Source organism: Protopterus annectens, chromosome 5.part0 (assembly GCF_019279795.1).
Source record: "Protopterus annectens isolate FY-2018-M chromosome 5.part0, PAN1.0, whole genome shotgun sequence".
NCBI classification, from domain to species: Eukaryota; Metazoa; Chordata; order Ceratodontiformes; family Protopteridae; genus Protopterus; species Protopterus annectens.
In genome coordinates this window covers 815,679,918-815,693,545 of record NC_056735.1, presented here as the reverse complement: position 1 = coordinate 815,693,545, position 13,628 = coordinate 815,679,918, and the positions used below count along the sequence as shown (strand labels likewise).

Here is a 13,628-nt window from a genome sequence, read left to right as displayed (position 1 = left end):
AACTACTATTTGTGGCTCAGAATTATAGATAGCTTTCTGATCTGTATCCAGAGGGCTGGCTCTGTTTGTCATAGTTCTCAGTAGTCCCACATATCTATCCAAGCAACCTCACCCCAGTCCTCCTCACCCAACATCTGTAGATAGTTAATGTATGTTGCTGAAGCTACTGGCACCATTTTTATAAATCTCCCACTGTCGGGCATTCCTGTAGGAATAGAGTTCTTGCCAATTAAGAAGATGCCTTATTGTAAAATGGTTGAATGTTATTTTTTTAAATTATAGGGATGTAAAGTGTATCTCATTTGTTAAAAGCAGCTAGTTTTGTGTGAATAGTCACTGTTTATCAACACTCATTGAGTTTGGGTCTATATTAAATAATTGAAAGTTGAATTCACAAAATGGTATTTTCATCGAGAAAGCAATTCATTTTCTGAGCAAATACCTAATTCAGAGTCTTTGCATTAATCAGAAGGAAAAAGCACACCTTTCAAAATAGCAAAAGTAGGTTCTTGTCCTAGGTCTGTGGTGTTAAATTTAATCAATTTCAGTAATTACTGGTGAGCACACTGCAAGGGACACCAGCTAAGTTAACTCCCATTCCAGGTAACTGTGGTAGAACTCACTCACTTACCAAGTTTAGGTACTCTCACACTCATTTCACTGTACTTTCCAGAGCTGGGAACCCTGAGCAGTGAAACAAATCAGGATCATATAATATAGGGAAGCAGCTTTTTTCAACAGTATTTTAAATAGTAGCATTATACATCCACTGGTTGTCTTCAGACTGCAGTGATCAAGCAACCCTTACAAATCAGTCTCATTCTCTTGTAAGTAAGTCTTTTGGATTAAGAAGCAAATCAATATCACCTAAGAACAGCTGTGTAAATGGAAATATAGCATTCTTATCCTTTTCTGTTTGTAATTCTGCATTTAGTTAACTACTTTAACATTTATGTACCAGAGTTGCAGATAATTTTCCGATTTGTATCCAGAGGGCTGGCTCTAAGTTTCTCATATTTCTCAGTAGTCCTGTGCAAACAATCCCTACCCCTTTCCCCTCACCCAACATTTGGAGATAGTTAATTTATGCTGCTGATGCTGCGGGTGCCATTTTTGTAAATCTCCCACTGTAGGTATAGTGTGCTTGCCAAGTAAAAATCCGTATTACTGTAAAATGGTTGAATCTTATTTCTTTTACAATTATAAGGATGTAAAGTGTATCTCACTGGTTAAAAGTAGCTTGTGTTCTGTGCATATCAACAGTCATTGAGTTTATGCAGTTAATGTACCATAAAGCACTTTTTTTCCCTCTGTTACCTAGTACTACTGATCTACACTACTATGTAAGTGGCTCTAAAGACTTGTTTATTGCACTACTGTTGCACCAGACACTGTTTTCAATAGTAATGCATTAGCAGTCAGATACTGCATATGGTTTTATTCTTTAAAGCATTTTGCAGACTAAGGTCTTACTTCATTTCTATAATGCTCTGCACAGTACTGTTACCATAAATCATAGGTAGATTTAATGAGAAATTACCTAAACCTCACTGAAAACAATGCCATATTGTTATACTTGAGAAAGGAAACATTAGCAATCCTAAACAGCTGACCTATACTGTTATCTTGAAGTTACTGAAATGCTTAGAGTTTGTTATTCTAAACTTGCTTAATTATTAGCAGTTAAGGAATTTTGTACCACTGTCTCCTAATGGTAATGCTGTTTTCTAACCACTTTCATGCTCTGTTGCACATGTAGTCTTAACCATTCTCCTGATTCTCCCTTTTTTTTTCCTGTTTAGCCTATAAGAAAAAAACCTCAACAGCAACCTACAAGAAACTAACTCATTTTCTGAGCAAATACCTAATTGGAAGTCTTTGCATTAACTATAAGGAAAATGTGCAAATTTCAAAATAGTACATCTTACCCTAAAATAAAAAAAAACTCAACAGTAACCCACAAGAAAGCTACTCATTTTCTTAGCAAATACCCAATCAGGTGTCTTTGTGTTAACCATAAGGAAAAAGTGTACCTTTCAAAATAGCACATGTAGGTTCTTGTCCTAGGTCTTTGGTATTAACTTTGATGAATTTCAAAACTTATTGGTGAGCATGCGGCAAGGGACACCGGCTAAGTTATCTTTCTTTCCCTCTAAGTGCGGTAGACCACACTCCCTTACCAATTTTATTTACTCTCACAGTCTGATGAAACGTTTTTGAACGTGAAAGCTCTTACTTTTGGATCCAGCATTTGTTTTGAATATTAAACTCTTGAAGTGAAAACTGGAGTTTTTTGTTAACATCAGCGTTGGTGAGCTCCTTTTGTGTTTCGTTGTTACTCTCACAGTTGTTTCACTGTACTTTCCATAGCTAGGACCCCTAGGCATGAAAACAAAACAGGATCATGTAATGTAGGGAAGCAGTCTTTTTTACAGTATTTTAAATAGTAAGATTATACATCTACTGGTAGTCTTTGGACAGCAGTAATTAATCAACCTCTACAAAGCAATCTCACCTCTTGTAAATAAGTCTTTTGGATTTAGAACAAAATCAGCATCACCTAAGAATGACTGTGTAAATAGAAATATAGAATTCTTATCCTTTTCTGCTTGTAATTCTGCTTTTAGTTAACTACTTTAACTACCATTTCTGGACAAGGTCACAGACAGTTTCCTGACCTATGTCCAGAGGGCTGGTTCTACCTGCTCTATTCACCCTTGCTCTGCTTGAGCTCACTCCGCTCCCCTACCCTATCCACAATTCTCACCCACCCCCTGTATCCCTACATTTAACTAAAACTAGCCACTCCCACAATTTATATTATCCAATAACACAACTACTTCTCCACTCTAATTAAAATGTGCTTCCTGTTCTAACAATTATCAGCCTTAACAAAGTCTAAAAACTCCCAATTAAGTAATCGAGCAACACCTTAATATATTACCATACAAGTAACTCATTACCAATTCCTACATCTACTATAACATGAACTATATTATCCATCTTCAGCTATACAGTTCTACCAAATTGGTTCCCATTACTAATTCTAGTCAATAACCACTATACGTGAATATATATGAATTCAACATATCACAGATCTATACTAGCTACTGTAACAGTTCAAAAATTACAATCAACATTGCACAAACCTTTAAAGCAAACCTAATATGCTACCCTTGCATACAACATTACTTATATTACCTACAGAGCCCACTTACCACACTTATTTATACATCCCAACTTGTGCTAACACAATTCTTTTCAAACTCAAGCCAGAACAAATAATTCCTAAAGCTATCTTCATATCACATGCCATATACAATAGTTCATTAATTGACTAAGCCTCATTTACTATTTTCTCGTGATAACATTTTCCACCCATTTCCCTAAAAACTGACAAACAATTAACTAAATTCTTTAACCTAATCTCACACAAAGAAACAAAACTTTTTCTAAGTGGTGATATCCACCCAGGCTCTGGCCCCATAACTAAGATAACCCAATCCACTTCACAACCCCATCGCTCTCCCCCAAAGTTTCCTAAATTACCTTAGAAAAGGGTCTGACATTCTACTGCTTAACATCAATATCAGAAGTATTCTTAACAAAGTCCAAGAATTTCATGCCACCATGTCTCTTTACTCTTCAGACATAGCATTAATAACAGAAACATGGTTTAAATCAGACATCACCAATAATGAAATTTTACCTCCAGGATGCAATATTCACAAATTAGACAGGAAGAACAAAGGAGGAGGTGGTATCACAATCCTATTTAAAAATAACCTTACCCTACAACCCATAAATGTAGTCCCACCCAGATTTCAATAGGGCAGAAATAATATTTAGTAAACTCACAATAAAGACTAAAAAAAAATTAAATAGAATTGGAGCCTATATCCCACAGAGTAATAACCTCCCCACTGTGGACCATATCCTGTAGTGGGTATCTAATACCCTGCCACAGGAAAGTATCATCATGGTGGATTGCAACATTGATTGGAACACCTGTGACTCCCAAACTCCAATTAATCACATAAACCTTCATGGCTTTAATCAAATAATTCATTTTCTCACTAGAGTTGACAACACTACAAAAAGGCAGTCCATCTTGAATTTGATCCTAACCAACAAACTCACCCAAGAATTCAATAACACTTACACTAAGTTTACACTGTGCTGAGTTAACAGAGAACAGAGACATAACTCACATCTCCTTCTTCCTAATTTTAGTTTCCTACTGATATTTTTGCAGCTTTAAACATTGACAAGGATTCATAAATGTAACCACAAAGTGTAGACTACATGTACACTTACTCTAATTTTTCTGAGTGACTAGAAAGCACAAAAAATGTGATAAGAATGTTCTTGAATGCATATCATGTACACTTAATATAGGCTTTGTTGAATCTGACCCCCAGTCTATCACTGCACTCAGGTTGTCTCTCAGAGACCCTTAGTGACCATTTCCCAACCTTCTTGCTACGACACAGTGTAAATCCATTGAAACTCAACACATTCCGCCAAATATATAATACAAAAATATTTTGCTCTCAACACTTCATCTCTATCCTCAAACTCAGTATTGGTCACCTCACAAGTATCTCCCTCTAGATGAAGCCAGAGAGTATTTTAACAGTACATTCATTAGTATCCTGGGCAAACTACCTCCTCCAAGGACAATAAGAATAAAAAACAACTTTGCATTTTGGTTAACCACTTAGACAAGGTCACTACTAAAAAGAAGAGATAAAACCTGGGAAATATGTCAAGCAAACAAAACCTCAGTAAACCAACAAGCATACCTAGAACTAAGAAACAAGACAAAGAGACAAATCAGACAAGACAACATAAACGATTATAGCTATATCCAATCAAAACATCATAACCAACCTCAATTAAAAAAAAATCCTACAACCAGGACAAGTTAGTACACCTTCTCCATCTGTCAGCAATACTAATGAAAGTATACCCTCACAATTTAATAAATACTTCACCATATCTATCTTAGCCCCTAATAATAACAGCTGCTCTACTCCACCACCACTTTATTCAGTACTAAAAGAAGACAGTAATTCCTTTTCCTTCCAACCTGTCCCTACAGATACTAAAAAAAATGCCTAAAAAAAAACACTCAAGTCAACCATCCCAGCAGTCTATCAACTACCAGCAAGAGTATCTTAAAATTTCAGCAGAAGCAATATCCTATCCCTTATCCATCCTTATCAGTAGATCCATCTCTGTAAAAAGAGTCCCAACCATTTGGAAAATATCTCATATAATCCCATTGCACCAAGGTGGAAACTTAAAAGAGTTATCCAACTATTGTCATATAGCAATCATCACCTTTATCCAAAATCTTAGAGAGATACATTCATTCTCAAATACTAAATTATCTCTTAACAAACAGTATCTTATCTAATAATCAGCATGTATTCAGACCAAAACATTGTACCACTACTGCACTGATGTCCTTCACTGATGATTTTCTAGTATTTTCTATCTTCCTAGACCTATCAAAAAGCTTTGGATACTGTCTCTCATAGCAAACTCATAAAGAATCTTTTCAAACTCAAAGTTAGCCATTCAGCACATGCATGGTTCCAAGATTATCTATCTGGATGCCAGCAAGCTGTAAAAGGGCAACAAAACCTCTCTCCTCTACAGGATATCACTCTGGGAGTTCCTCAGGGATCTATCACTGGTCCCCTTCTCTTCACCCAATTTACTAACAATCTAAAACCCTCTACCATGCACACATTTTTAATTCAGTATACAGATGATTCTACTGTAATATGTGCTGCTCTTACACTTCAACATCTTCAACATATAACACACCAGTCCTTCTTAGCAGTAGAATCTTGGCTAGAAAATGCACAGCTTATTCTTAACCCCAACAAGACCAAACTCATGCTTTTTCACCCAACTAGAGTCACAGAGCCTCCATCTGTCAATATAACATCAACCAACAATACAATTATTTCTCCAGTAACCAATACTAAACTTCTTGGAGTGATCATAGACAATAATCTGAGATTCCATATTCACATAGCTCAGACTATAAAGAACAGTCCACAAAAAATTAAGAACCTTATACAGAAATAAACAATTTCTAACAAACAGCACAAAAGCAACCATTGCTAGAACTCATCATATCTCCACCCTCTTCAGCGCTTCTCCAATTCTCACTCATCTGAAGAAATCAGATTTAAGTTAACATCTGCTACAAAAAAAATATTGTAAAATTTGCCACAGAAAATAACTACAACTCCCACCATTACCTAGCACTAAAACAACTCTTCTGGTTAGAACTGCCCAATCTCCTAAATTACAAACAACTAACCATGGCCAATTAACTACTCTATCAGCCAGAGGGAACCTGTGCCCTCCAGAACCTACTCCAACTCTACTGTACCAACTGTGTCTTGCATTCCACTAACAAATCACTATTAAAGGTATCTAAAGCAAACAACTCTGCTGGAGAATCCCTTTACCCAAAATGTTTAATGCCAAAATCTGGAATTATTTGCCCCAAGAAACAAAAACTATTACTATCACTACAAGTTTCAAAAAGATCCTTAAAAGCCAATTAATTAACACATGGATATACTCTTGTACTAACCAAGGTTAAGAAAACCTATCCATCCTATGAACTGTAAACATTAATTTTACCATTCTGATTCTGTGCTCTTCTGATACATATATCTGTATTATCAGTAAAGAACACGCTCTTGTGAATTGATGCAAACTATCAAAACTTCTGCTCACTATTATATATCTTTGTATACATTCCAGTCACGTCATTTTGAAGATGGATGCTAATTTTAATGATTATCTTTCTCTAAATGTTTATCAGTGTGGAGTTCTAAATGTTTATTAATCTGGAGCTTTTCTCCCCAGGCCTCAAATGAAAAAGGACAGCTTGTCCAGTCTGACTTTCTCAGTAAACAAATGTAAAATAAATAAATATAATATTTACACCTCTAGATCCTAATGTGGACTGGTAGTTATCACAGGCCTCCAGCTACCTAAGGGGACTTTGGTACAGGGTCATTTTGTGCTAATATTCCCTTTACAAATCCTGTGCATGCCATGGAAGAGTACTCTTGATGCAGACACTGTTTCAGGAATAAATGTTAGGAAGTTTAGTCAAAGACTGAAGAAGGAGTCCTGGTCATGGATGAAACTACTGCTAAATAATATTTTGACCAAATTGGTCAGGAAAAAAAAATAGGCAGCACCCATATAATGTGATCTATGTTTGAAAAACAGTATACTGCAATAAACCATAGAAGAACCACTGAAAAGAACCAAAAGATTAAGACAAGAAGGGTTGATAAGTGAGGAAGATGTCAGCATTCCCCACAGTGCTACTTATGCAAAAAGCCAACAGAACAATGAAATGCAGAATAAAGCAGAATGGATGCTGCGTTAGCAGTAGGATGTGTGTGTGTGTGTGTGTGTGTGTGTGTGTGTGTGTGTGTGTGTGTGTGTGTGTGTGTGTGTGTGTGTGCGCGTGCACCCTTCTAGAGTTTAGAGAAAAGTTAGGAGGAGGTGTGTGTTGATGTGAAGATTATGCTTAACAGTAGTGAGAACAAGGCTTGAATGAGGGGAAGGCAAGATTAAAGCTGAAATGCTCATGTGATGAGCTTCCAACAGACTCAACTGGTCAACTATCTCAACTCAACTCAACTAACTATGTTAACTATCATATATCTTTTGTATATCAGATTTCAAAACAAAACAAACTGCTGTGAGAATTCCATCCTCTAATGTGCTGGTTATAAAATGACATCACATTTGGTCACCTGACTCTTGTAGAATATACATTCAGAGCTTTGCTAAGATCTGTAGCTGTATTTGAAAATTATAGAACAATTTCAAAAATGTCTACTATTTATGTTCCAGAATTATTTGTTTACATATACATTTAATCAGTTATAATAACACTGTGGATACACATTTAACACAAGCATCTGTAGAAGTCAGTGTAATAATCAAATGACATAAAACCATTACAAGACTCAAGCTAGTTTTTCAAGTGACCCTGAAAAAAATGTTGCTTGAGAGAAATGAGCCTGTCTAGGAACACATTAACCTATACCCAGTCATGAGAATCCATCTGCATTGGCATTTCTGTAATCTGGAGTGCCTAATACAGGAAGTCCTCTCAAAGCCCCTTTAAGCGTTTGGAATGCTACATGCAGGTTGGGGTCTACAGTACCTGGCCTGTTTTTCCTTGTCAGGTCTGTGACGGCAGCAGCTAGTGTACTATAATTGGGAACAAACTTTCTATAGTACCCTGATATTCCCAAGAATGCCCTCACCCTGCTTTTTCGTAACAGGGGCAGGCCACACCTGAATACCTTAAACTTTGGCAGGTTCTGGCCTAATCTTACAACTCCCCACTCTCTCCCCCAGTTAAGAAACCTCTGACATACCCACCTGACACTTACTGAGCTTAAAGGTCAACTCTAACCTTTGCACTCTTCCCAGAACCTTCCTGATATGCTGAGGCTTCAGTATGTTAACATAGTAGAATGCGTGCCCCTGCCTCCTGCCTAGCACATTTACCATATAATTAACAATACTGACCTTCCTTACTACTTTGAAGGGTTCCTCCTAAGATGCCAACAGCTAATTGTGACTGAAAAAAATAAGCACCATAACCTTATGTTCCAAAGCATACTCTCAGACTCGAGCATTCCTTTCATACCAAACCTTTTTCTGCTGTTGGGCTCCTGCTAGATTGTCCTGGGCCAAGCCCATGAACTCCCTAAGCCTTACTCTGATGGTTTCACACTTACCCTCCCACTCATCATGATTCAAACCTAAAGGCCTCCTCACCTTATGCCCATACAACAACTCAAAGGTGAAAACCTATGGATTCCTTTAGTATGAGTGCCTCTCTGTATGCAAACAGTGAATAGAGGAAATATTTATCCAACTCTCTCCTACACTGGTCTGCAAATGCCCATAGCATGGTCTTTATTGGTGCATTTAACCTCTCCATAAGACCATTAGTCTGGGGATGGCAGGGGGTGATTTGTAGGTTCTTCATCCCACAACACTTCCACAGACAAGCAAACAGGTCTGAAATGAAATTAGTACCTCTGTCACTTAGTATTTATTTCGGGAAATCTACCCTGCTGAAAATCTCTAACTAAGCTTTGCTACCTTCTCTGCCTTGATGGAGGTCAGAGACACTGCCTTAGGGTATCTAGTAGCATAATTTACTACTACCAGGATATACTTCTTCCCTGTGGAACTCGGGGTATGCAGAAGCCCCACAATATCCTTAGCTACCCTCTGAAATGGCTCCTCAATCACAGGAAAAGGCATAAAAGGAGCTTTGACCTTCTCCCCTGACTTGCCTACCTTTTGGCATTGCTTACAAATCCGGCAGTACCCCGTTACATCCTTTGCAATCCCATGTCAATAAAAATTCTGCAAAATACATCATCTAGTGTACTTTATGCCCATATGAGCTGCAAAAGGAATGTCATGACCTATGGCTAGAAGTGCCAGAGGTAGGTTCTGGGCACTATGAACTGCTGTATTACCTCACCCACTAGCTCTCCCTCTGGGGTTAACTCACTGTACCATAACTCTTTGTTCCAATATACAGAATCCCCTTTTCCTTGAACATCAGATGTCTCCTTACCTACCTCCCTCAAGACTCATAAAGGAGGATGCAAAAGCTGAGCCTGTCTCAACTCTACTTTTGTAACTCCTCCCAGCTCCTCTTCCATGAGAAGTCTAGTATCTTCTGATAGCAGTGCCTCACTGTCAGCCTGGGTATTACCACTCACTTCTTTCCTTGCAATCACCCTTTCCACAGGAACATCAGTACCTACCAGGAGCTGTGGCTCACTTTCAGGATCACTACTACAGGGTAGCTCCCTCCCTAAAATAGCCACATCACCAGCCTCAGCTTCAGCTGTGGTGTCTGTCTGGGTCTCCCCCAACCTACCAGGCCTACATAGCTGTCTTCAAGCCTGACTGCATATAACTGCATGTACACAATGTACTGCATTATCAAAATCATTCCCTATCAAGACTTCTGCAGGAATATCCTCAAACACAGCTACCTGCTTGCTTCCTTTTCCATCCTCCCATTCAAGGTGAACCCTGGCCAAAGGTATTTGGAATAGGATCCCTCCTAAAGCTCTGATGGCCTGCCCAAGCAAGTACTGCTCATCTTTAACCACTGCAGGCTTCACTTACATTATGTCAGAGGCTGTCTCTCTTAGCAGTGGCCTGTTTTCCATACAATAAGAAATGCTACAAACTCTGGTGATAGTTTGGTACCCCTGTTGTCTCCAGACAACTTACTACTGGCACTCTGTTATTCCTACTTGCTAGCTCCCTAACCTTTTGTTCCCCGCCTTGCTTCAATGGACATTTGTATGCTACATGACCCCTCTAGATACATTTAAAACATCTAACCCCTGATGTTGGCCATGTACCTGAATTAGTGGTTTCCACTGTTACTAGCAGCCTCTATTGGGATGGTTTATGCTGCCCACCATGGGTTCCCTTGTATTCATGTGTAGCACTGGGTATTCCCTTCTTGTGCAGGGGTGCCCTGCTTGCTAAGTAGAGATCCCCCTTTCTCTCCAGGTCATCTGCAGAGTTACACTCCCAGGTTTGCCAACCAGATTTTCATGTCCTCAGGCAAAGTATTATGGGCTTGTTCCCTCATCCAAAGGTCTGCCAGTCTTTCAAAAGTGTTGACCTGACACCCACTCACCCACCTAAGAAAATAAGTGTTTAACGCAGCAATACAATCACATGCACGTTCATCTGCCTTGCTTCTGTGCTCACAAAACTTTTTTTTCTGTAAGCTTCAGTTCAATAAACATTGTTTAACTCTATCATAGTTTAAACAATCACTATTAGACAATTTAAAAACAGCAGTTTTAGCTTTTCCACAGAGTAAAGAGGTCAGGAACTGTACCATTTTTTTCCCTAAAGTATAATGCAATATTGTAGTTCTCTATTTAGTAGTATGACACAGTGTGCTCATTTTTGGTATGTGTAGCACATTTAGCTGACTGTTGACATGCATGATGCACGCAGCTCAACAATATCTGATTCATTTATTTGGCAAGTGGTACATTTTGGAAATCAGTGAGTATAATATGTTCACAGGCCTGGATGTTACTCAGGATTTTAACATGGATTCCAAATGATTTAATGCTATGTCAAGAGACTGTGTGTGTGTGTGTGTGTGTGTGTGTGTGTGTGTGTGTGTGTGTGTGTGTGTGTGTGTGTGTCTGTGTGTGTGTGTCTGTGTGTATTTTCAAGTGTCTATGTGCATATGCATGTGTATGTGTTTTTTGAATATATACATGTTTATCTGTCCATACTTGAGTGTAACAATTCAGGTACTAGATATGTCCATATAGTCTCATCATTTTAAGTCTCATATGACAATTAATGTGTTTATAATGGGTACTGACATATTCCATTTATTTTCTGCTCTCTTTCAGAACTCAGAATCGTGATAATTACAAAACTCTACTAAATTTGCTATGACAGAAACTAATCAGTGTAGCACTCAAGACTTGGAATTCATCTTAACTGGCTTTGCTGGACTTCACAACATACAACATTGGCTTTCCATTCCTTTCTTTCTTATGTTTTTAGTTTCATTATTGGGAAACCTGATGGTCCTTTTCATTATAACAACTGAGCAAAGTCTCCATGAACCTATGTACTACTTTATTACTGTCTTGTCAACTGTAGATCTTTTTATAGCAATTACTCTTTTGCCACAACTATTAGCAGTATTGTCGTTTGGCTCACAAACTTTATCTGCCAATGCTTGCATGGTGCATATCTTTTGCCTTTACTTTGCTGTGGTCATGGAATCATCAGTGTTAGCACTAATGGCTTTTGATCGCTATATTGCAGTATGCAACCCTTTACGGTACTCATCAATAATAACAAGCACATTCATATTATGGGGAGTGTTAGCTGTTGCTCTCAGAGCCTTTTGTCTTATACTTCCACTTCCTCTGCTACTTAAGTCTTTACCATACCATAACAAAAATATTATCAACAATGTTTATTTTGAGTACATTGCTGTTTTCAGTGAATCATGTACTGTTTCCTCTTGGAAAGATATTTATCTATACCTTATATTTTCCTTAGCAGTGGTCCCTGATACAATTATAATTTTCTTCTCATATTACATGATTGGTAGTGTTACTTTAAAGCTGAGAACTAAGGAAGCTCGAATGAAAGCCTTTAGCACATTCAGCTCTCATGCTATTGTACTTACATGTTTTTATATAACTGGGCCATTGTCATTAGTACTGTCTCTTGTTAACAATGATATGCCAGCATACCTGCGTGCTTTGTTTTCAGTTTTATACATTTCTGTTCCACCAACTTTAAACCCTCTGATATATGGGATTAAAACAAAAGAAATTTTTAGATTAATATTAAAAGATTTAAAAAAATGTAAAATCGTTTGGTTTAACAAATGATAGTCAAGCATTTTGCCTGCTAAATGTACTTACTTTCTAAACAATCAAATTGCCTAGGTGACCTTATAATTATTTATAGCTGTCTTACATTGCTACCTCAACTACTCCCTTCATATGAATTCTCTTTTTATATTCTTCTGTTTCTCCTTTGGCTATTTCTTTTACTCTTCACCTATACTTTTCCATCACATATGAAATAGCTCTGTATACTGAATGTCATATAAATAGTATAGTTACTGCAATTCAAGTTATAAAGATAAAAAACAATATTTATCTGTAAGCCACTCTTCTGTTAAATTGCATTACTGTAGCTAAGTGTTAATTGTGCTTAATTCAATTTCTGTTACAACCTTAAATAATTCTTATGTAGCCTCTGGTATGATGAAGAAATGGTCTAGATTAGAACCATCTTTTACTGTGGTTAATCATTTTAAAATAAAGTAATAATGCATAAAAAAAAGTTTATTTTATGATTAACTAAAATAGGTGACAGCAGGTGTCTGTGTTGCTTTAAATTTCTTCCCTCCACACTTCCTTTCCTGTTATTTTCCACTTTTGAAATTCACTTTTTAGCCTAACTACAGTTCTTTCACTTCAGCATGCCTCTTCACCCCTGCCCATTTGACCTGACCTATCGTCCTTCACTGTTTTTCCTTTCTCCTTTATAGCCGCTGCTTTGACCCTGTAAGACTTCCATGAGTGAACATGACTTCATTCTCTACTGCTGGCATTGCCATCCCCCTCGTCCAACCTGACCTCCTTTCTTGATATAGTCTCCTTTTCACCTTCTCTCCTTCCTTTTAAATGTCCATATCCATCTGAAGATGTCTTCACCTGCAGTCTGACTTGTCACATCTTTTCCATCTAATCTTTGCTCCTTCTTCCTTCTTTGGTCCTTGTCAATTCCTTTTCCTCTAATTCCTACGTACATGTTTTCATTTTAAGAGAACCACATTATCATTGTCATGCAGTGAACACCTCTTCGAACATTCCTGACCTTTTACAACCATGACTGCCTTCTCAGTTTATTAAACCAGACCACCAAATTACAGTCTGAGCAAATCACCCATCATTACCCTCTGCTATCCACAATCCTTAGTGGTCAACCTGCTTTACTCTTTGCCTAGGCTT

At 37.7% G+C, this 13,628-nt stretch overlaps 1 protein-coding gene across 1 annotated transcript; it reads left to right on the top strand.

Moving 5' to 3' along the window:
• The first annotated feature begins 11,537 nt into the window (after positions 1 to 11,537).
• Positions 11,538 to 12,497, top strand: LOC122802208 (olfactory receptor 52K1-like). Its single transcript, XM_044071870.1, has one exon. The coding sequence runs from the start codon at positions 11,538 to 11,540 to the stop codon at positions 12,495 to 12,497; it is 960 nt and encodes a 319-aa protein (XP_043927805.1).
• Positions 12,498 to 13,628: the final 1,131 nt, after the last annotated feature.